The 25,002-nt window shown below is 35.3% G+C and overlaps 1 protein-coding gene across 1 annotated transcript in view; it reads left to right on the forward strand.

Annotated features, from left to right (window-relative positions):
• The first annotated feature begins 1,879 nt into the window (after window positions 1-1,879).
• The window catches only part of LOC106131018 (uncharacterized), a 66,603-nt gene continuing 43,480 nt past the window's right edge, over window positions 1,880-25,002 (forward strand). The window contains exons 1-2 of the mRNA XM_060952907.1: window positions 1,880-1,988; window positions 21,784-23,275. Of these exons, the coding sequence (XP_060808890.1) occupies window positions 21,788-23,275 (1,488 nt within the window). The 5' untranslated portion in view covers window positions 1,880-1,988; window positions 21,784-21,787. The remainder of the gene's footprint in view (window positions 1,989-21,783; window positions 23,276-25,002) is intronic.

A 25,002-nucleotide genomic window follows, 5' to 3' on the forward strand; every position in this document is an offset into this window, starting at 1 on the left:
GCCGAGCTTGCATGAAGAGAGTTATGAATGTGGATGAAGCAAAGGAAGTATGCGGTATACCCCTCCGGGAAAGAGGCGTGATTTTATGTATGTATGTATGTATCATTCCTGGCCGGGATTCGAACCCGGGACCCCCGGTGTCACAGACAAGCGTACTACCGCTGCGCCACAGAGGCCGTCAAGTTTAGTTTGGATGCTAATGGATGCGCTCAGGGAAAACATTGTGAGAAACCTGCATTTTTAATTAAAGGGATGTGTGATGTGAATCAGAGCTTAATTAATTCCTTTTCTTTTTAATACAGGTCTATTATTTAGTACCAGAGGCCGCCCGCGACTTTCCGCGGGAACTCCGGGATAAAAAGTAGCCTATATGTTATTCTGGGTCTTCAGATACCTACATACCAAATTACATTGTAATTGGTTCAGTAGTTTTTGCGTGAAATAGTAACACAAGTACAAATCACAAACTTTCGCATTAATAATATTAGTAGGATTATTTTGCACTGATTGAGTTAGACTCAAAGTATGTTCGAGACTTGTGTTAGGAGATACTAAATCAACGATACTATATTTTATAATACTTTTCTTTTCTCATCGTGCCCTGGCCTGGATTCGAATCCGGTACCTCTTCTGTCCCAGTAAATCGCACTACCACTGCGCCACAGAGGCTTACAAAAACAAGATTATTATTTTATTCGAAGGGCTAGAATTAATATTATTTATTTATAAGTTTTCAACATCAATTATACAATTAAGCTAAATATAATAAGGAATTTTACTTTTTTTTTAAAATTTGGTAGATTTATTATTTATTAGTATAGATTAAAAAGGTGCCGTGTGGTTCCCGGCACCAATAACAAAAAGAAAAGGACCACTCCCTCTCCTTCCCGTGGATGTCGTATAAGACTATTAGGGATAGGCTTACAAACTTGGGATTCTTTTTTAGGCGATGAGCTAGCAACCTGTCACTATTTGAGTCTCAATTCTAACACCAAGCCAAAAAGCTGAAAGTGGCCTATCACTCTTTTCAAGACTATTGGCTCTGTCTACCCCGCAAGGGATAAAGAGTTATATTTATTATTAGTAAGTATAGTTTAGAACTTGTGATAGTCACATTTTATCAACTTTATTATTCACCAAATAAATATTATTAAGATATACCTGGTCTTGTAATAAATCTTGTAAGTAATTTTGCAGACGCCTGAGTGTGATTTATTATATACAAGCTGTTGCCCGCGACTTCGTCCGCGTAAATTTCGAGTTGAATCTTGATCATACAGTCAGATACAGAGACAGACAAAAATGTAAAAAAAAATATATTCTATGATAAGACTGATACGCCACGTTCAGCTGTGTGGCTAAATATGGAATTGAGATTCAAATGAAAAAAGAAGAATAGGACCACTTCATCTCTTTCCGATGGATGTCGTAAAAGGCGACTAGGGGTTGGCTTATATACTTGGGATTCTTCTTTTAGGCGATGGGCTAGCAACCTGTCACTATTTGAATCTCAATTCTATTATTAAGCCAAACGGCTGAACGTGGACATCAGCTATCAGTCTCTTCAAGACTGTTGACTCTGTCTTCCCCGCAAGGGATATAGACGTGATTCAATTTAATTTCAATTCTCTAGGACCCGCAGTTTGGGCTGTGAGTTGTCTGTCAGTAACTCAGTTACAGAATAGCTTTATATATATATATATAGATTGGAACTTCCCCCCTGAGTCTTCCAAAAGAATGCAACATTCTTAGAAAGATCCTTGCAAGATGAATCACAATAGTTCCGCACATCGCCACTAGATGTCTCCGCGGAGATGTTTCATAAGCGTTCCATATATAAACTCATGCGCAGCCTCCACCACTTTTGTTAAGATCGAACGCCGCGGATTTTGAAGTGACGTCATTCGAGTTTTTAAATATTGAATTTCGAACGAAAATAATACCAGTGTGTTATTGTGTGTTGTGTGGAGTGCCCGTTTATTTTTTTTGTGAGTAATTCTGTATTTTTTTTTAGTTTTGAATTATTATTTTTTTAGGTTCCGACAGAATTTTGCGTTAAGGTGAAAAAAAATTGCATGCTTTTGTGTTTTTTTTTTTTCAGTTTGAATTAAATTGAAATGTGTGGAAATTATAAATTAACAATTAAAAAAAAATTCTCTCAAGCTTTCAGTTTATTTTTTTGAAGTTGAACTTTTGAAAAGTTCATTATAAAATTATAATAACTCTTTAATTTATAACACACTCGTCTGTACAGTTTTAAATTACAAATTATAATATTTTTATATAGATAAAATAAAACCAACTTAACAAAAATGCAGATCTTCATTAAATATTTTCATTTTCATAATCGATCATCAAAAAAGTTTATAAAAGTTAATTTGGGAATCGAATGTAATTTTTTTTATAATAGGTGAAAAAATATTGAAATACTTTTGCATATACATATATTTATGAAAACAATATAAATACGGATATATCACATACTTGAGTTAGCTCATACTCATACGATTACCAAGCTTCCATTTCCCTTGATCGGCTTTAACTTTTATAATATATATTTAATTTGTATCTATAATATTCAACCTATCACTATTTGAATCTCAATTCCATCATAAGCTCTATTTCCACGTGGCCTTTCAGTCTTTTCAAGAATATCAGCTCTGTCTACCCCGTAAGGGATAAAGACGTGATTAAGTATGTATGTATAGATAAATACACAAGAGTCTTTCAAGGATCACAAAATAATATGATCAAGTATAAAGTATCGTTGATGTCTTTTGTTCACTTAAATGTTTGATAATTTTTTTTACTCACGCACATACATACATGTTATCGGGTCTTTATCTGTTACGGGGTCGACAGAGCTAACATACATACATACATACAATCACGTCTATATCCCTTGCGGGGTAGACAGAGCCAGTCTTAAAAAGACTGATAGGCCACGTTCAGGTATTTGACTTTAAGATAGAATTGAGATTCAAATAGTGACAGGTTGCTAGCCCGTCCCCTCCAAGATCTTATTAAATTAGGTCTCCCTGCAAAGGTTGTGGAGGTCAGACGGAAGTCAGCCAGACTCACCCAATCCAGGATTAAGGTCAAAGGCGCACCCCGGGCTCCTCTCCAGAGTGGTGAGGATGCAACCGGGACTAAAGTAAACTAAACTAAAGGCCTTTTCACTCATTTCGGTAATCGCTACACCTATTTATTTATATGAATAATTAAATATATACGGGACAAATGACACAGATTGAGTCAGCCTCGAAGTAAGCTCGAGACTTGTGTTACGAGATACTAACTCAACGATACTATATTTTATAATAAATACTTAGATAGGTAACATTTCAAAATAGGACCACTCCATATCTTTCCTTAACCTTAATATAATAACCGTATAAACTTGGGATTGTTCTTATAAGCGATAGGCTGTCATTAATCCATACAGCTGAACGTGGCATTTCTACTTTCACGGCTCTGTCTACCCCGCAATGGATATAGACGTGATCATATGTATTTACGTGTATTCACAGGACAATATTTAAGTCTCTTTCCATACGTGATCGTGAAGTTGTAAGGCGATTTCAAGATATAAAGAATTAACATATTTATATGTGATTACGTAATCATCAACTCATCAATTTCGACCTTATTGTTATATAACAAAAGCTATATTTTTGAATGCACCTAGTCAGTCGATAACATTGGAACAAGAAGTGATTTAATATATTTGTAAATTAAGTGGGATTTTTTTTGGGGTTTTCCTTAAATTTTTGTGTCTAAATTTGCATCTAAACGTACATGTATGTAGTCACGTCTGTATCCCTTGCTGGGTAGACAGAGCCAAGAGTCTTGAAAAGAGTAATAGGCCCCGTTCAGCTGTAAGGCTTAATGATAGAATTGACATTCAAATTGTGACAGGTCGCTAGCCCATCGCCTAAAAGAAGAATCATAAGTTTATAAGCATATCCCTTAGTCGCCTTTTACGACATCCATGGCAACGAGATGGAGTGGTCCTATTCTTTTTTCTATTGGTGCCGGGAACCACACGGCACAACGATTACTTTCATTTGTCTAAATTTTTTAGTACCTATCTAGATAGATATTTAAAATTTAATCTTAAATAGATACATACATACATACATATAGTCACGTCTATATCCCTTGCGGGGTAGACAGAGCCACCAGTGTTGAAAATAAATTAATAATAAATTGATATTATTCCAATTTAACTAAAACTCTAATGATGTATTCGTCATTATATTTTTCAACCTTGAAGACTCTTAAATTAGTAAACAAATAATTTATAATGCAGGAATTCACATTAATGTTGTTATTTTGTGTTACATAGTGACACAGCATCCGAATTGATATAAAATTGTTTGTTTGTTTGTTTGTAAAAAAAAATATCAGGAACATATCGTCAGCTATACGTAAGTTGAATCACAATTTTATTTCTATGGACTGCGCGCAGTCTTTTCATATATAAATTTTCTATTCTGGAAGTGTCAATTTCTAGGGTCAACTTATACGATGTGTGTTATAACTAAATCTTGTTTCTGGCTTTTTATTTTATATAGGTAATATTAATGCCGTGTGGTTCCAGGCACCATTAGAAAAAAGAATAGGACCACTCCACATCACTCCCATGGATATCGTAAAAGGCGACTAAGGGATAGGCTTACAAACTTGGGATTCTTCTTTTAAGGCGATGTGCTAGCAACCTGTCACTATTTGCATCTCAATTCTATCATTAAGCCAAATAGCTGAACGTGGCCATTCAGTCTTTTCAAGGCTGTCGGCTCTGTCTACTCCCCATGGGATATAGACGTGACCATATGTATGTATGTATGTCTGTAAAACAAGCCAGTTGCCTGAATGTGCAGGTTAATCAGTTGGTGTATCAAACTGGACTATTCAATTATAGTTAAAACGTCAGGTATGAAATGAATAATGGTCATACATATTTCAAACATGGCGTGTCAACAAACCATGATTATATTTTAATTACCGTATACAGAAAACAATTAATTCACTTCGCAATTAGTCCGGATTAACGTGAAGTGACGTGCGCAGACGCATCATAGAAGAATTATTCAAAACTTGTCTCGAGATGTGTAGTAGTTCCGCGTTTAGATCCTATTGTTTTGTTACATTGTAAAGGAAACGTACATACACACACACATATAATCACGTCTTTATCCTTTACCGGATAGATAGAGCCAAAAGTCTCAAAAAGTCTGAAAGGCTTTATGATAGGATTGAGATTTAGTTTTGTGAGTGGAGTACCTACACGCCTGTCACAATAACCATTATGTCTCCTATCTCGGGTATGCTGGAAGAGATTTCTTTTGAAATAAACAGAACATACATACATACATATAGTCACGTGCTCGGCTTAATGATGGAATTGAGATCCAAATAGTGACAGGTTGCTAGCCCGTCGCCTAAAAGAAGAATCCCAAGTTTATAAGCCTATCCCTTTGTCGCCTTTTACGACATCCATGGGAAAGAGATGGAGTGGTCCTATTCTTTTTTCTATTGGCGCCAGGAACCACACGGCACGTGTGTATGTAATACAAATAAAGAAAGTATAGATAAGGTAAGAAATATTTTCGATGCAATATTGTAAACAAAATATTTCTTACAACAAGAATCGATCGCCAAAATCTGTTGTTCACTGCGCACGACAGCTTTCTTTGGCCACTTGCGAAATTGCGAAGTGAACGGTAGGGATGGGCGGTTATCGATATTTATATATCGATATTGAAAATTATCTTACTCTTGAAAATAATATTTTTGTTTATTTTTTTTTTAATTTTATTGCACAAAAATAATGGCCAAATGGCGGACTTAATGTCGCTTGGCATTCTCTACCAGTCGACCAGCTGACCGAACGGAAGAACTTTAAATTGGTGGTGCGATAAAGTGCACATGCATACTGAAAAATTTATTACAAAGAATGCATATATTTTATGTATATTGCATGTATTTATGCATTTTTTTTATTTTAATTACATATACATACATAAAATATCAAATAAGGAAGACCCATCATTAATTTATAAACAAAACATTTATGATTTTTCTGTATGTCAATCTGAAATTGACACTTGATTATGTTATCTGTTTGCTATCCACGGTCCACGCTCCACGCTCCACATTATTTTTCTCTTGATGCAAACAAGTCAATTTTGGCTACTCTTGGCCTGACCTTTCACCAATAATAAGACCAACCTTTAATTCGATAGATACCTATGTAACCGATCAATAAGTAAGCTAAGTTTGCGCACTATAAAATTATTGTACGAGTACATACATACATATATATGGTCACGTCTATATCCCTTGCGGGGTAGACAAGGCCAACAGTCTTGAAAAGACTGTATGGCCACGTTCAGCTATTTAGCTTAATGATAGAATTGAGATTCAAATAGTGACAGGTTGCTAACGCTAAAATTATTGTATATTCTTAATTAAAAAAAAGGGTCTATACGAAAGTACATATTTACATACATACATACATAAAGCATGCCTCTTTCCCGAAGGGGTAGGCAGAGACTACCTCTTTCCACTTGCCACGATCTCTGCATACTTCCTTCGCTTCATCCATATAGGTTTAGGGTACTTTGACCTGACCCTTAAATAATATATATATATATACAAGGTACATATTAAAATGGCCAAAAACTCTCGATAGTCATTAAGAAATCATAGCCATTTCGTAATACAAAATTTTCACAGATAATAAAGTTATAAAAATATATATCGTTTTATTACCTACTAATATTTTTATATGTCATAATATATTCCAAATAGATTATTATCGGAATCCATTGTGATTTCCTAAGACGATTTTATTTTTTTGATTTGCTAATCTTTTTATTGTGTTATTTGTGTTTTAAATATGTCAAGAGCTGTAGCGCGACTTCTACTTAGAGCATCCGTAAACATTAGTTTAGGAATTTATTCGTTAGAAATAAATTATAATCTTTTGTCTGCACAATATTAATATGGATGTTAGAGGTACTTTTTTTTCACCAAAACCTTAGTTGAATTATCTCTACTAATATTCCAACCAATAGTATAGATCCAAAAGGGTGTACTTAAAATTTACCTTTTTAAAATTTAGAGTCTGGATAAAAACTTAGGGACATCCTTTTCATCCCGGTAAAAACTATAGTTCAATTATACTACAATTACTGTATTAAATGCTCCTGTATTTAATTTTGCGTACATAAATCAATAAATAATAATGGCGCTAAATTCGCGCGGGTAACTGCAAGGAAAAGTTGATACGAACATATTTTTGTGATAAATTAAAGAAATAAAGAAACGAAAATCAAACAAATACAAAAAAAAACTCACTTGTAGGTATTGTCGAAATTTAATATAATTTATTATAACCTACCTATGACATACAAGTTAAACAAGTTTAAACACAAAAGGTTAATTAACATATTAAACATCTTATTGTCAGAATCACATTTTATTTATGTTCAAAATTCATTATTATTTGGCGTTCCAACAGATATGAACACATATATCTTAAGTTTTAAAAGGTTTCCGATGGTTTTATTAGATATATTTAAAAAAAATATATAATAATATAAATGTTTTAAATCAAATAAGTTTATAACAATTTTATATTAAACTAGCGACCCGCCCTAGCTTTGCACGATTAGCATTTATAGATGTAAATCTTCCGCGGAAAATTCTCTTTCCAACATTTCGGGAACAAAAACGGGAACAAAATCCGTCCAAAACTTTCGGAGTTAAGCACATACGTACAAAGAGAATATAAGGACTTCACTCTATAATATGTAGTGATTGAATTATCTATAATGAGGGTGAATAATACCGTACGGGGTAGACAATGCTAATGTAATTTCTAAATGAATAATTAATTATTACATCAAGCCAAAAAGCTGAACGTGGCCTTTCAGAATTTTCAAGACTATTGGCTCAGTCTACCCCGCAAGGGATATAGACGTGACTACATGTATGTACCTATGTATAAAGCTTGTATAGATTACAAACAAATATATGCAAACTAAATTTCGCATTCATATATATTCGGTTATTGTCCAAATAAATATATATATTGATCTACATACCAATGGATGAGGCAATATATCTCATTATATATACATAAAATTTGAATAAGACTATATTTGGTAATGATTGGAATATATATCTATATGTATATACAAGGTCGTTGTGTGCATAAGTTGTGGTCAAATCCGGGTTGCAAGATATATATATATATGATTTTTACATTTCTTGCGGGGCAGACAGAGCCAACAGTCTTAAAAAGAGTGATGGGCCACGTTCAGGTATTTGGCTTAATGATAGAATTGAGATTCAAATAGTGACAGATTGCTAGCCCATCGCCTGAATAAAGAAGCTCAAGTTTATAAGCCTTAGTCGCCTTTTACGACATCCATGGGAAAGAGTTGGGAGTGGTCCTAGTTTATAAGCTTTTTCCTTAACCGGCTTTTACAATCTGACACACATATTTTACGCTTCCAAGTTGAGCATAAAAGATTTGGAGTAAAAAAATTAATTTTGAATCCGCTCAGTTCATTTATTTGCTAAGTCAGAGGTCCAAATGTGTGTGAACTGGTAGCTAGATTATCACAAATAGATGTATAATATTTGTCATGGTTAAATATTCAATGATTTCATTAGAATCGGCATAGCAAAATCTTTGGCAAATAGGGAAAAGTGAAGGATATTTTACGCGATGGGCTAGCGACCTGTCACTATTTGAATCTCAATTCTATCACTGATCCATATACTAAACGTGGCTTTTTTCAGTCTTTTCAAAACCTTTGGCTCTGTCTACCCCGCAAGGTATATAGACGTGATTATAAGTATGTTTGTATGTATGTCGATATTATATATCGCTTGCCCATCTCTAGTTGCTGATATGTGGTGAAATATATTTCAAATTTAACCCACATAGATGTCGCCACTGTGACCCCCAGGGTCATAACCTTTGACCGTATAACATAATATTATACATATATTAGGTATAATCTTCAAATAAACTAGAATAAAAAAAAATATCACCGACCTAGACCCGAATGTTATTGAATTTAATTAGAATTTTTGATCTGTTTTATTGTCAGTTTTTTTTTTATAATTTACATTGTTCATCTATACTAATATTATAAAGCTGAAGAGTTTGTTTGTTTGAACACGCTAATCTCAGGAACTACTGGTTCGAATTGAAAAATTCTTTTTGTGTTGAATAGACCATTTATCGAGGAAGGCTTTAACATCACGCTGCAACAATTAGGAGCGAAGAAATAATGGAAAATGTGAAAAAAAAACGGGGAAAATTATTAATCCTTGAGGGCTTCAATGATGCCAATGCCCAAAATAACTATTCCACGCGGACGAAGTCGCGGGCACAGCTAGTTGTATAATATTTTTGGTTCATAAATTACAATTTGCATGTCTATTGTCGGCTCTGAATATTATAATTCTAAATAGGTACGTACATTAAGCCAAACAGCTGAACGTATCTTTTCAAGACTGTTGGCTCTGTCTACCCCACAAGGAATATAGACGTGACCATATGTATGTATGTATGTAACTTACTACGTTCCTGTGCTAATTGCCAGAAACCTTTATTTACCGCCTGCCTACGTCAGAATACAGTAAACCAAAAATGATGTAACTCACTTCAAACGTCATAACACTGGTCCTAGTTAGAGATTACCATAATACTAACATTACAGAATTACTCATCGGTATTTTTTTTTTATAATTTCAAAACGGATCTTCAATCAGTGTGAATTTTGCCAATGAAAAACAATTTAGTCTTATCTTGGATTCATTCATACGGTTTTTGTTAAATGAAGTATACATATGGTATATTTTTAGATTTTTACGTAATAAAATAAAATAAGTGCTGTGTGGTTCCTGACAATACGAGGATCGCATACAAAATTGAGGCAAGGGTGGACAACAGTTCATTTACGAGTATAATGCTTAAGACTTAAAGAATTATATACGTACATACATAAATAAAGTACCCACACACATTTCACGTCTATAACGGGGTCGACAGAGGCAACGTTTGATGGCTTAGTGATGAAATTGAGAGAGTTATGAATGTGGATGAAGCGAAGGAAGTATGCAGAGATCGTGGCAAGTGGAAAGATGTAGTCTCTGCCTAACCCTCCGGGAAAGTGGCGTGATTTTATGTATGTATAAAATTGGGAACGTGGCCTTTATGTCATTTTGGCTCTGTCTACTTCGCAAGGGAAATAGACGTGACAATATGTATGTATGTATCAACTTAGAATCATTCTTTGAGGAGAGAAACTAGAAACATACCTATAACATTTAATTTCAATTCCATCAATAAGCCATTAACATTAGGAAAGCCTTCGAATCGTATGACCATTTATTCAGTCTACCCCGTAAGAGATAAAGACGCGACGAGTGCGTCTAATCAAACAACTATGCCCACACCTTTGTCAAAAAAAAACATTTTTTTTTTGTAAACAATAATTTTATAAATATTATAATTAAATCAAATTAAAACTAAAGCTAAAACTACTTATAAAAAAAAAAGAAAAAAAGATACTTACAAACTAATTAATTTAAAACTAAAACTACTTATAAAAATAAAGAAAAAAGATGACTACAAACTAAAATTTAATTTATAAATTGTACAGTCCCTGCATAAACAATTTAATACATTTTTGTAAACAATTTTGAAACTATCGATGTTTTTTCGAGCGTGCCCCGTCACTAGCGTTGCGCAAAGGCAAGCCGGTCGGTGCATCAGTTCAACCAGTTTTGGCGTTACTGTGACACTTATACACACAAACATATGATATAATATGACCTATTAAACAAAAAGTTTGGTAATTTTGTGAAAAAAATAATTATCTATTCTAGGAACTTCTGTTTTACATACATACATAAAATCACGTCTATATCCCTTGCAGGGTAGACAGAGCCAGCAGTCTTGACAAGATTCAAACGCCACTTTCAACTGTTTGGCGTAAGATGTAATTGAGATTCAAATAGTGACAGGTTGCTAGCCCATCGTCTACATGAAGAATCTCAATTTATTTAACCATTTCCCTTAGTCGCCTTTTACAACATCCATGAGAAAGAGATTGGAGTGGTCCTATTCTAAATAGCCGGTCGATAGACTGCAAAATTTCCCTCAATAACTTCAAAAATCAACCTCTTTTAATTCAAAACAATAACCCCTGCTTTTCTGAAGTGGGTTCGAAATTCGCGTGCCAAATTATAATAAACACGTTTCGTTACTTTTGTATAAAGTTATATCACGCAGTTATATAAGATCATTTGATGTATAAATAACGCAATTGTTATTATAGACGTGTAAAGTGATAGTCTGCTCGATTCTGTGTCACAAGATCAATACTCGCATTATGTATAATCACGTCTACATCCCTTGCGAGGTAGACAGAGCCAACAGTCTTGGAAAGATCAATATTATTCACAATAAAATATATGTCTTCGTTTCTCGAAGCGTAAAATATGTGTGTCAGATTGTAAAAGCCGGTTAAGAAAGAAGCTTATAAACTAGGACCACTCCATCTCTTTCCCATGGATGTCGTAAAAGGCGACTAAGGCTAATAAACTTGAGCTTCTTTTTTCAGGCGATGGGCTAGCAACCTGTCACTAAGTATTTGTATCTCAATTCCATCATTAAGTCTAACAGCTGAACGTGGCCTTTTGGTATTTTCAATAGTGACTCTGGTTACCCCGCATGGGATATAGACGTGATTACATGTAAGCATCCACACATCCTTACAAACTATCACATTATTAGGACGTTTATAGTACTTCAGACCTTGAAAATATGACTGGAAATTCTCAAACGAGAGAACCTGCAGATTGAAGCTAGTAAAACATACAGTAGCAGGTAAGATTCAAAGAATGTGAACATCAAATATTATCTAATTGTTCAAACAACACCCACTTCTGACCTTAGTTACTGAGTCACGAACGCGCAGACGGCCAAAATAGGTGTTAGTGTCAGAGATGACGGCCGTTTTAATTGCATATTTTAGTAGCTAGCTGCGCCCGCGACTTCGTCCGCGTTGAATAGTTATTTTAGGCATCATTGAAGCCCTCAAGGATGAATAATTTTCTCCGATTTTTTTCACATTTTCCATTGTTTCTTCGCGTCTTATAGTTGCAGCGTGATGTTATATAGCCTAACTAGCGACCCGCCCCGGCTTCGCACGGGTGCAAAATTATAAATGTTATTATACATAAAAACCTTCCTCTTGAATCACTCTACCTGTTACCAAAAATCGCATCAAAATCCGTTGCATAATTTTAAAGATTTAAGCATACAGACAAACAGACTAAAATAGCGACTTTGTTTTATACTATGTAGTGAAGCCTTCCTCGATAAATGGTCTGTTCAACGCAAAAAGAATTTTTCAAATCGAACAATTAGTTCCTGAGATTAGCGCGTTCAAACAAGCAAACAAACAAACTCTTCAGCTTTATAATATTAGTATAGATAAGGTGAGCTTCTACACAAAACCACTCACATCTGAATCTCGCTATCTTTGCAGAACCTAATTCGTATTGGATCATATGTTTGCAGACCCAGCCATATCTTATCGGTCACCCATCAATATAGTGGCCATATAGAAGGTTGCTTGACACGCGATAATTAGTTATTCAACTGACATTTTCGGAACATTGAACTAGAAATTGCAACCGGATGTCGTGTGATTTTGTCATTGCTACGCTAATTGTGTGACCCACATCCAAAAAAAGAGGTTGTCAATTTAATAAAAGTATGTAATATAATAAAAATAGTGCCGTGTGGTTCCCTGCACCATTTAAAAAAGAATAGGACCACTTCATCTCGTTCCCATGGATTTCGTAAAAGCTGAGTAAGGGATAGGCTTATATAATTACTTGGGATTCATCTTTTAGGCGATGGGTTAGCAACCTGTCACTATTTGAATCTCAATTCGATCATTAAGCTAAACAGCTGAACGTGGCCATTCAGTCTTTTCAAGACTGGATGGCTCTGTCTACCACGCAAGGGATATAGACGCGACCATATGTATGTACGTATGTACCTATGTATGTAAGAACAAAAAGTTACAAAGTTTAACGCTTAATTGGTTCCTACAAAATTTCACGATGACATCAAGTTGTGTAAATTAAGAAAATGTGAGAATTGTACCTACAGCAGTTCACTGAGTGGGCTCAAGGTAGCCCACCGCTGGGCGTGGGCATAACAATGTATACCTACAAGAGGATTCAAGCCCAAACGGATTCATCTTGTTTCTCACTTCAGTTTTGGCTATTTCTTGATATATACCAAAAATAGAGGTTGTTAATTTTATATATGTACTACTTATAATAAAAATAGTGCCGTGTGGTATCCGGCACCAATAAAAAAAAGAATAGGACCACCACTCACCACACCACCACTACATACTTACATACATACATACATACATATGGCCACGTCTATATCCCTTGTGGGTTAGACAGAGCAGACAGTGTTGGAAAGACTGATGGGCCACGCTCAGCTATTTGGCTTAATGATAGAATTAAGATTCAAATATTCTTCTGATAAATAGATTCTGCAGTGTAGTTTGTTCTGCCGCTTCTTATACACATGCGCTTTGGAAGCGGTAGTAGTTATAATTAGATTTAAGTTATGTGACGTCAATAAGTGATACCTTGTATCCAATTTTGAAAATAAATCTATTCTATTCTATTCTAAATAGTGACAGGCTGCTAGTCCATCGCCTAAAAAAAGAATCCCAAGTTTGTAAGCTTATCCCTTAGTCACCTTTTACGACATCCATGGGAAATAGATGGAGTGGTCCTATTCTTTTTTGTACTGGTGCCTGGAACCACACGGCACTTACATACATATAATCACGTGTATATCCCATGCGGGATAGGCAGATCCAACTGTGTTGAAAATAATAAAAGGCCACGTTCAGCTGTTCACTATTTCTTGATTACTTTTGCTATTTATGCGGTGTAGTTAATGTTAATTGGTTAATCTCTCCCAAGGGTCTCTCATTTCCACCATGTTTTAAGGCTTGAAAGCACCTTTTCCACGCCCAAATGACTCGTCATATTTAATTTTTATTATTAATTTTGAATTACTGTTTAACACCTGACGATAGATAAGAAAAAATCGTTTAAAATTCAAGGTTCTGTTATTAAAATATTATAATCGGATGCAAATTCGCTTGTGCATTCAATTTTGAATAGTTAATCAAGTAGGTATTATGTGGTGAACTTGGTATATGTACCTAAATTGTGCGTGAGATCCTGTAGAATTAAATAAATATATACGGGACAAATTACACAGATTTAGTTAGCCTCGAAGTAAGTTCGAGCCTTGTTTTACGAGATACTAACTCAACGATACTATATTTTATAATAAATACTTATATAGATAAACATCCAAGACCCAGGCCAATCAGAAAAAGTTCTTTTCTCATCATGCCCTGACCGGGATTCGAACCCAGGACCGCCGGTGTCACAGACAAGCGTACTACTACTAGGTCGTCAATTATTTATACCGCATCTTGTCCCTTGCTCGTCTTCTTACCTGGTAAGCTGAATTTCGAGTGAATTTCGTTGTAACTGTATTTTTTTTCATAGGCTGATTTCGCGACAATGACAGATTTTAAGTGCAGACTTTTTGGCGGGAATAGAAATGTCAAAGTTGTTTTTTTTATGTCATTTTTTTTTTGTAAAACAGCTGATCAGCTTATCGACTGCCGCCAATAAAGCCATTTAGCCGATTTTTAGGCATCCTGTCACTATTTGAGTCTCAATTCTATCATTTGGTCGAGTAGCTGGTCGTGGCCTATCAGTATTTTCAAGACCGTTGGCTCTGTCTACCCCGCAAGGTATATAGACTTGATTATATGTATGTTTATATCTAGCCGATGTGACCTTCGAGACTTTCCGAGACCAATGGATCTGTCTTCAATAAAGATGTGATGTCAAGCTTGATTTCAAGAAATTAATTTATGATACCAATTTGACTAATCATTTCCTATTTTTTTTTTAACATAATGAATACATCCAAACGTCCATTCATAACACGTGACAATTCAAATTGATTTATATCTGTGGCGGAGTGGTTAAATGCTGACCTTTGAATTCTAAGTTCCCGGTTTCAACCCCAGATAAGATTCAGACTCAATCCGATCAATGAAGGAAAAACTTCATAAATCCCAAAAAAAATTGAACTGATTCTAAATGAGTTTATTCTTAAAGAAATACAATTAATAAGATTATGATTGATATGATTAAAAAATGTTTATTTAGCCAATTAGTTTAGTTTGTAGATATATTATGTCTAGTTGCACCCGGAAGCACATATAGTCACGTCTATATCCCTTATGGGGTAAACAGAGCCAACAGATAGAATTGAGATTCAAATAGTGACAGGTCGCTAGCCCATTATCTTTAAGAAGAATCCAAAGTTTATAAGCCTATCCCTTAGTCACTTTTTACGATATCAATGGGAAAGAGACGGAGTGGTCCTATCATTGTTGTTTGCCGTGTGGTTTCCGGCACCAATACAATTTTACCGTACCTAGTTCAAAAGTACTTAATCATTTATTTATTCCTTGAATATGGTTACAATATAGATACATAGGTCTTAAGTATTCAAATACAGTTTCTATTAACACAATATTCTACCTTTCGAGAAATCTCACTCGTCAAACCTTTCATTACAATCAAAAAATAATTTGCCATTGACATTAAAAAAAACGTTAATTAATTTTATTCATCCCGTCTACAAAGTTATACCTGTCATTCTTAAACTATTAAAAAAATTAACGTATAATTGGCCTTACAAGATGGCTTCCTAAACATGACATTGACATTTTGAATCGATGATTTGTACGTTTTGACGATAATCCATTTCGTATCAAAATGATTATATTTGTGCCTGCCCGCCTGTGATAATTATCTCTCTCGTTGATGGCGTAGAAGGCGACTAAGTGTACCTAGGCTAATAAACTAGGGATACTTCTTGTAAACGCTGGGCTTGCAACCAGTCACTATTTGAATGTAAATTCCATTATAAAACCATGCAGCTGAACGTGGCCCCTTGGTATTTTCAAGACAGTTGGCTCTGTCTACCCCGCAAGGGTTATAGACGTGATAATAATATGTACATATGTATGAAAAGAAGCATGATTTTTTTGTACCATTTTGTCCTTTTATCAATATCCATAATTCACTCAAATTCGTCTATTCGCCTAGGAAATAGTTTTCCTGCGCATGCGTCATTCATTATTGTAATGCGGTCCAGTTGTAAAGGTGACGATAAAAGGTCACCAGTTCGATTCCCACAGAGAAGGAAACAAAAATTTACAAGCTTTGAACACAAAATATTGAAAGTGTAGAAGTGGCACTTTTTTATTTATTATGTTTTACATACATACATATAATCACGTCTATATCCCTTGCGGGGTAAACAGAGCTAACAGTCTCAAAGAAGACAATTGGCCACGTTCAACTGTTTGGCTTAATGATAGGATTGAGATTCAAATAGTGACAGGTTGCTAGCCCATCGCCTAAAAGAAGAATCTCAAGTTTATAAGCCTATCCCTAAGTCCCTTTTACGACATCCATGGGAACGAGATGGAGTGGTCCTATTCTTTTTTTTTTATTGGTGCCGGGAGCCACACGGCACTAATATTTTATTACATAGGTTTAATTTATGATACCTTCTCGCTTTTCTATCATGCCGTTTTAAATCTTTATTTTTCTTAACTTCTAGTATATTTCTATTTTACAGATTAGGTGTGGCTTTAAGTGCTCAGATTGATACGTTTCCATTTAGTATCATCGTTTATTTTAAATTGTCGTGTAATATGTTATGCTATGCTATAGATTTCGTAACATATTATTAGAATTTAAGTAGGAATAAATTAAATGACTGTTACATTTGCAGAACAAATGCAGAAAAATCAGAAAATTAAATAAAATTATTAAAAAGAATAAAATCCAAATGAACATTAATAAGAAAAAGTCCCATATAATAAAATCTGGGATCAAAATATATACAAATATGTGTTCTTGTTTGGAATTAACTGAAAGTAAATTGCTGGAAAGTCAGGAGTTATATAGTGTTGACACCAAGACCTTAACGGAACAAATCTCACAGCTTGAGGAAAATGTATCCAATCTTTTGGAAAAAAATACTGAATCTCTCAGACAAATCTCCGATCATGTCATGGCTACAGAATCATTAATTAAAGATGCTAATTACATTGAGGAAATGATTAAATCCGCAGGAGACTTATGTACCTGTGGAATATTTAACGGGTCAAGTATCAGTAGTACCGTAGTTCCCTCCCCATGTCTTGGGGGCTTGTCTGATAGTATGCCGGAGAGTGTCGGTGTTGATATGTGTAGCCCCCAGAACACAGTCATTTTTTCAGACAGCATAGGACGCAACATGGGTAAACTGTTCAGTGAGAATTTATCAAATATAATAAATTATTGTCTACCCAATTCCAACTACTCACAAATTATTGATTGTATAAAAAACACACAATTGAGCAACACATCTACAATTGTTATAATGGTTGGAAACAGTTTAAATATTAGTAAACAAGACCTTATTCAGGGTCTAGGAACTCTGAATAATTTAAATGTAGGTAAAATAATTTTTTGTGCTTTTCCCTATATAAGTTGTCAGACGCCAAAGAAGAATAAATTTATTCATTTGATGAACAATATTGTTCATAATATGTCATGTCGTCATGACAAGTTTGTATTTTTTGATACAAATTTGTTCATAAAAAATTGTTTTTTGACTAAAGATAATATTTATCTTTCTCGACTTTATAAAAAAAGAATTGCTACTTTGATAGCAAATAACATAAAAGAATGGACGAGTTTACATTGTGGTAAACTACATTGTTTACAAAATCTGACAAAATCGACAGAATCATCAAATTTTTGTAATGATGATCCTGTGGACGCTACATGTGGTTTAAACTAAACCACAGGACAAAAGGAAGGACAAATGAATTAAAAATTGTACACCAAAATATACAGGGCCTTCCTGGCAAAGAACTTATTATAGATCTATTTAATGAAAAAATGGATGTTAATATGGTGTGTTTGACTGAGCATTGGATCTTGGAGGGTGAGCTGATGCCCAGTCTTAACAATTTTAATGCGGTGAGCTGCTTCAGGAGAGGGTCTGCAATCAGAGGCGGTTCAGTAATATATGTTAAAAATGGTCATCGCTGTAAGGAGCGCCATGACATAGTCAGACTTTCTCTTGAGCGCTGTGTTGAGGTATCTTGTGCCGAGCTTGAGGAACACATTGTTATTTGTATTTATAGTCCACCCAACAGTAGTATTATGGATTTCCTGAATGTAATGGAGGAAGTTCTAATAGTAGCGACAAAAAGTAATAAGAAAGTAATTGTTTGCGGTGATTTTAACATTGACATATTAGTTAGCTCCACAGTGACAATACAGTTTCTTAACCTATTTAAATGTTTTAACTTAGATAATGCCTTCTTGGAACCAACCCGCTTCACTGCCACATCTGCTAAATGTATTGATAATGTTTTTAGTGAACAAAAACCAAATAATAAAAATGTATTTAGTAAATTACCCTCTGATCACTGCGGTCAATTAGTTACCTTTTCCACTAAACGTAGTACACGTGATGGATTAATTATGTGCAGACCTATCACAGCCCATAAAATCAATAAATTTACAAGTTCTTTAGAGAATAAAATTTGCGCAGTAACTTACACGGGCAGCGATCCTAATGGTCATTATAATAAGTTATTTACTACCATTTCAGACGCGTACTCTAAAACATTTATACAAAAGAAACGGAAATGCAATAATAACTTTAAATTCAATGAATGGGCTACTGTTGGCATCTACAAAAGTAGAAAGACTTTGTACGATTTATATGCCCAAAAACAGTATCGATTTGAAAGCGGCTTCGTAGACCATGTTAGGAATTATTCAAAAATTTTCAAAAAAGTATGTCTACATGCAAAATCTTTGTTCATTAAAAACAAAATAAGTAATGCTCCTAACAAAACAAAGGAAACCTGGAGTGTTATAAACAAGGAAACTGGTAGAAGTAATTTTAAAGACAATATTAATGAAATTAAATTTAATGATAGGAAAATTACCTCTACAACAGAAATAGTAAATTTATTTGAACATTTTTTTACAAATATACCGTTGGAATTAACTTCTAATATTGACTCATGCCCTAATGAAGCTGAAATTCTACTTAAAAATAATGTCAGCATTTGCAGTTCCAAATTTAAATTCTTAAATATTGACCCTACTGACATTATTAATACCTTTAAAGAACTTAATCTGAAAAAGTCTGAGGATTATTGGGGTATGTCGGTTGTTGTGATATGTCATATTATAAATATTATAGCTGGGGACTTAGCTTATATATTCAATAATTGTGTTGACCAAGGGATATTTCCAAATTTAATGAAGTATAGTAAACTAATTCCATTATTCAAGAAAGGTGAAAAATCAGATCCTGGTAATTATAGACCAATCTCAATTTTACCAATTTTGAGCAAGGTGTTCGAGAGAATCATGCTTAATCAAATGCAGCGTTACTTTAAGTCTAATAAATTATTTCATAGTCAGCAATACGGCTTTACTGAGGGGAAATGTACAACAGATGCAGGTGTGGCTCTTGTCACTCATATTCTCAATGCATGGGAAGACTCACAGGATGCCATCGGAGTGTTTTGCGATCTGACCAAAGCATTTGATTGCGTAGATCATAGAACTCTTCTGCTCAAGCTCGCTCATTACGGGTTCGATACTGCTGCCGTTGAACTAATTAAATCATATCTTAGTGATAGATTACAGACGGTAGATTTAAATAATACAAAATCGAAAGGAGCGACGGTAAAAATTGGGGTACCGCAAGGTTCCATTTTGGGACCTTTTCTCTTTCTGATATATATCAACGACCTGCCTTGCATGATTGAGAAACAGACTGGCATCGTGTTGTTTGCAGATGATACGTCACTAATTTTTAAAATGAACCGCCGTAGCGAAATCTGTGATAATGTGAATAGCACTTTAGCCGCCATCTCTAACTGGTTTACAATCAACAACTTACTGTTAAATGCAAATAAGACCCAATGTATTAAGTTTACACTTCCCAATGTGCGGCAGGCAAATGTGGATATTAGTATAAATAGTAAAAGATTAGATTTTGTTGATAGTACTACTTTCTTAGGAATAACATTAGATTCAAATTTGAAATGGCATGCTCACATTTTAAAACTTTCTAAAAGGCTTAGTTCTGCAGCATACGCTATTCGTCGTATTAGGCATTTGACGGATGTGGCAACTGCTAAGCTAGTATATTTTAGTTATTTTCATAGTTTAATGTCATATGGTCTACTGCTTTGGGGATCAGCAGCAGACATACAAACTATTTTCATTTTACAAAAAAGGGCAATTCGATATATCTACGGTCTTAAACAAAGAGATTCCCTTAGAGATTTTTTCAAAAACCTAAATATTTTAACTTTGCCCTCCCAATACATATTCGATAACATCATGCATGTTAGGAAAAACTTAGACTCTTTCAAAAAAGTAGGTGAATGTACTAGTAGATCACTGCGGAACAATTACAAGTTGTCGATCCCAGCACATCGGCTGGCTAAGGTAGGGAAATCATTTCTTATTAATTGTATAAGATTTTATAATAAATTACCAAAAAGTGTTCTTGAAATGAATGATAGAAAATTCAAACAGTATATTAAAGTTGAGCTTTGTAGCAAAGCCTATTACAGCACGGATGATTATATTAATGATAAACATGTGTGGCCCGAGCTGGACATAATGGCCTCTTAAATGCTTGTGTATTTTTGACATGATCTGGACATAATTTGTACAGTATGTACATATTTTATTTTATATTTATTTTATTTGACGAAATATTCGTATTGACATGATCAGTTCTACATTCATACATGTTTTTTAATGTAGACAATGTGCATTCGTCCACGATTTAGATTTAAGAGATCTATATTTGTAAATTGACGTCCTGTGAAAATGCTGCAGTGTAGTTTGTTCCGCCGCTTCTTCTACACATGCGCTTTGGAAGCGGTAGTAGTTATAATTAGATTTAAGTTATGTGACGTCAATAAGTGATACCTTGTATCCAATTTTGAAAATAAATCTATTCTATTCTATTCTATTCTATTCTATTCTATTCTATTCTATTCTATTCTATTCATTTCTAAATTTCATCGAAAATCTAATGTTATTTTTGGATATTATATACGAGTAGTTAACAATATTGTAACAAAAATTTGCCATATTAGCGACTTTGGAGGTTGTTAAATTCAGTTATGAAAACATTGTTGGCTCTGTCTACCTCGTGTACCTATGTCCCTATATTGTATATATACATATATACAATATAGGGACATAGGTCTTAAGTATTCAAGTACAGTTTCTGTTAACACAATATTCTACCTTTCAATAAATCTCACTCGTCAAACCTTTCATTACAACCAAATAATAATTTGCCATTGACATTAAAACAACGTTAATTAATTTTATTCACCCCGTCCACAAAGTTATACCTGTCATTCTTAAACTATGATATATTAAAAAGTATGTCAATATTAAAAAGTATGATCATATCAGATATACTCGTGTCTATGATAGAAAGCGTATGACAAAAAATAACATCAGATTAATATGTTTTTTTTTTGGTTCCAGAACCATGAAGCCACTACTGTGCGTGGTGGCATTATGCCTGCTTACCGTCACGGCGCTCTCAGAAAACATCAAACAGCTACCACAGAGCAAAGATCCCATCACTGAGGTCGAGGAGAGTGGGAGCCAAACTAGAACAGAGCGCTGCACGGCTTGTACTGCTAAACTAAACATCAAGAGTCCCAATGATGTTTTAGCAGCTATCCAAGCGTTGCCAGGGGCAGAAGTACACACACAGCAGTCATTCGAAGGCTGTTCCAGTGACAAAGGATGTGCTGGTATCAAAGTTAAAGACGGCAGAGTCTTGGAAAGGTTCGGGAATGTGGACGCATTCAGAGCGGCTGCCGCGGCGGACACGGGCAACGAGTTTTCATTCCACGCGGCCGGTAGCAACGTTTTCGAAGGCATACCAGGCCAGGCACCCTTCTGGTGGATGAACCAAGACTCCCCGTTCAAAACCGGCGGTGGAAACTTCGAGAAGTTCGAAAAGTCCAGCTCAAGTTTCTCCAGCAGCGGCACGACTGGAGCTGGGGGACAGTTTGGAAGCGGCGGAGAGTTGGCCGCTAACCCTTTCTTGGCGGGAAGCTTTGGGGCTGCCGGAGCTCAGGGCGGTCAGGCAGATATTGCTGGCAAACCGGGAGCTACGTTCCAGTCGTCTTCCTTCGAATCATCGTCTTTCAGTACGAGCAAGAATGGTGAGGTCGATATTAGCAAGAATCCTTTCCTGAATGGAGGAATTAAGTTCGGCCAAGGCGGATTCCAAGCGCAAGGAGCGTTCGGCGCTTCTGGGCAAGGATCGAACCAGTTCGCCGGATCCCAAGGAGCCGGTTTTGGCGCTGGAGCCTCTCAAGCCGCTTTCGGAGCTGGACAAAACAAATTCAGCGGTAGCAACCAAAACACAGCATTTAGCGCCGGCAGCAGTCAAAGCGCTTTCGGCGCTCAAGGATCTAAACAAGGTTCCGGCCAAGGATTTGGAAACCAAAACGCTGGCCAATTCGGTGCTGGTAGCAGCGGTTCCCAAGGATTCGGAGCACAGGGCTCGTTCAGCGCCAGCGCGCAACAAAGCGGTTCCTTCCAAGGATCAGGATCCAAATTCGGAGCTGGAAACGTTGGACTATCTAATTCTCAAGGCAACGGCTTCGGCAACAGCGCCTTTTCTGCCAGCAACTCGGCAGCTAACAACAAATTCTCGGCAGGTTTCACAGGATCCTCGCCCAGGCCTTTTGCGGCGTCAACAGCCGCTGGTTCCAATGTGAATTTGATTCAGAACAGTCAGAAGACCAGTGAGTTTGACTACGAACAACAACAGCAGGTCCAGAACATCGACGAGGCCTTCCAGAGCACTGGGAATGTGAACAGCCAGGGGTCAATACATTCTGGTGGCGAGTTGCAGCAGACATGTGCTGGTCAGGGATACGTGTGTGTGCACAAGGCTCAATGTAATAATGGCGTCGTGAACACCAATGGGCAGTCCATCCTGCAGGCGAAAACTTCGGTAAGTGGTTTTTTTTTTTTTATTTGACAGTTTTTTGTTTTACTGGCCAGCTACAATGTAGTGTTCAGTTACTTGAATAAATACTCTTCTCAGAGTTAATATAGTTACGTTTACGTAGTTTAAAATTAGAGCATCTTATATAGGGAAGCCCCCTTAGTCAAATAAATATGTATATATACATACATATATACATATATAAAGAATCACGAAAAACTGAAAATAGAACTAGGTGTGAAAAATTCCAATAAGATCATTTAAAATGATAACAAACTTTGTTTCCAAATATACATTAGATAATAAATTCATATCCTTAGTTAGTACGTCTGCTAAATACAAAATATATAATGAAATAAAGCTTTTATGTAGTGATGTATTTTCCTTCACTAAATTGAACAATAATTTATTTTCAACATCATCTTGTAACCGATATGGTATATCCGCATAACTCCAGTTGAAAATACAGTGTAACATTGTACAAAAGCTATTTTGAAGCAATAAAAATACCAATAAAACGAGCGAGACAGGAAATTGCCATTCGCATTCGCCAAAATGAGACAAAAAATAACATTGAAGATGGGCCTTTCTTAGTAAAAGTTGTTCCGTAAGTTATTCATATCCTGGACGGTACAGTTGACTATAAAAATGTTATTTTAAATTTTTTTCACTGACTATAAAAAGAGTTTATGTTTTGTCTTTTGAAACTTTGTTTGTTTTTTTTGTTATATCATTATTGCACTGAGATTTACACGACAAAAAATAGTACTTACATAGAAATAATAGAAATAAATCACTTGCAATGGCGGACTTATCATCATGAAGGGATCTCTTCCAATCAACCAACAATAAAGGAACTAGGCAATATAGTAAAAAAAAATATCAAGTCGCTGTGTTATAGCCTAAAAAGAGAATCCCAAGTTTGTAAACCTATCTTAGCCTTAGTCGCCTTTAACGACATCCATGGGAAAGAGATGGAGCGGTCCTTTTTTTGTACTAATGCCGGGAACCACACGGCACTAAATATTTGAATTACACTTTATTCATTGATTGTACTAGCAAACAACCTTGACATTACGGCATTAAGTTGGCATTACGCCAAAAATTTTAAGCATTCTTCGTATGATAATGCTCAAATTGACCCTTGGGATGACCCTTGGGATGACCTTATGAGATCCGTTTCATATTAAAGGCGATTACCTATAATAGCTACTGCCACGGTCGCCTCTTAATTGTTTTACAATCGATGCGAAATTAATTACAGCTCAAACATACATAAAATATATATTTTTTTGGACAAATTACACAGATTGAGTTAACCTCGAAGAAAGTTCGAGACTTGTGTTACGAGATACTAACTCAACGATACTATATTTTATAATAAACACTTATATAGATAAACATCCAAGACCCAGGCCAATCAGAAAAAGTTCTTTTCTCATCATGCCCTGGCCGGGATTCGAACCAGGGACCTCCGGTGTCACAGACAAGCGTACTACCGCTGCGTCACGGAGGCCGTCAATATTTTTTTAAATTTCCCCGGGTACTGTAAAAAATTGGCATTTTACGATTTACATTTACCAGCGGGCGTATAGTTCAAATATATTTCATCTTGTTTCAATATGTTAATCACTACGTTTAAGTCATTATACAAATGATATCCTACTTCTTTGTTAACGATGACTCTAGGCTATTAGCGGTCAAGGTAGCCCAGATAGGATTGTTGGCTGACA

The sequence above is a fragment of the Amyelois transitella genome, chromosome 30, assembly GCF_032362555.1.
Source record: "Amyelois transitella isolate CPQ chromosome 30, ilAmyTran1.1, whole genome shotgun sequence".
NCBI classification, from domain to species: Eukaryota; Metazoa; Arthropoda; class Insecta; order Lepidoptera; family Pyralidae; genus Amyelois; species Amyelois transitella.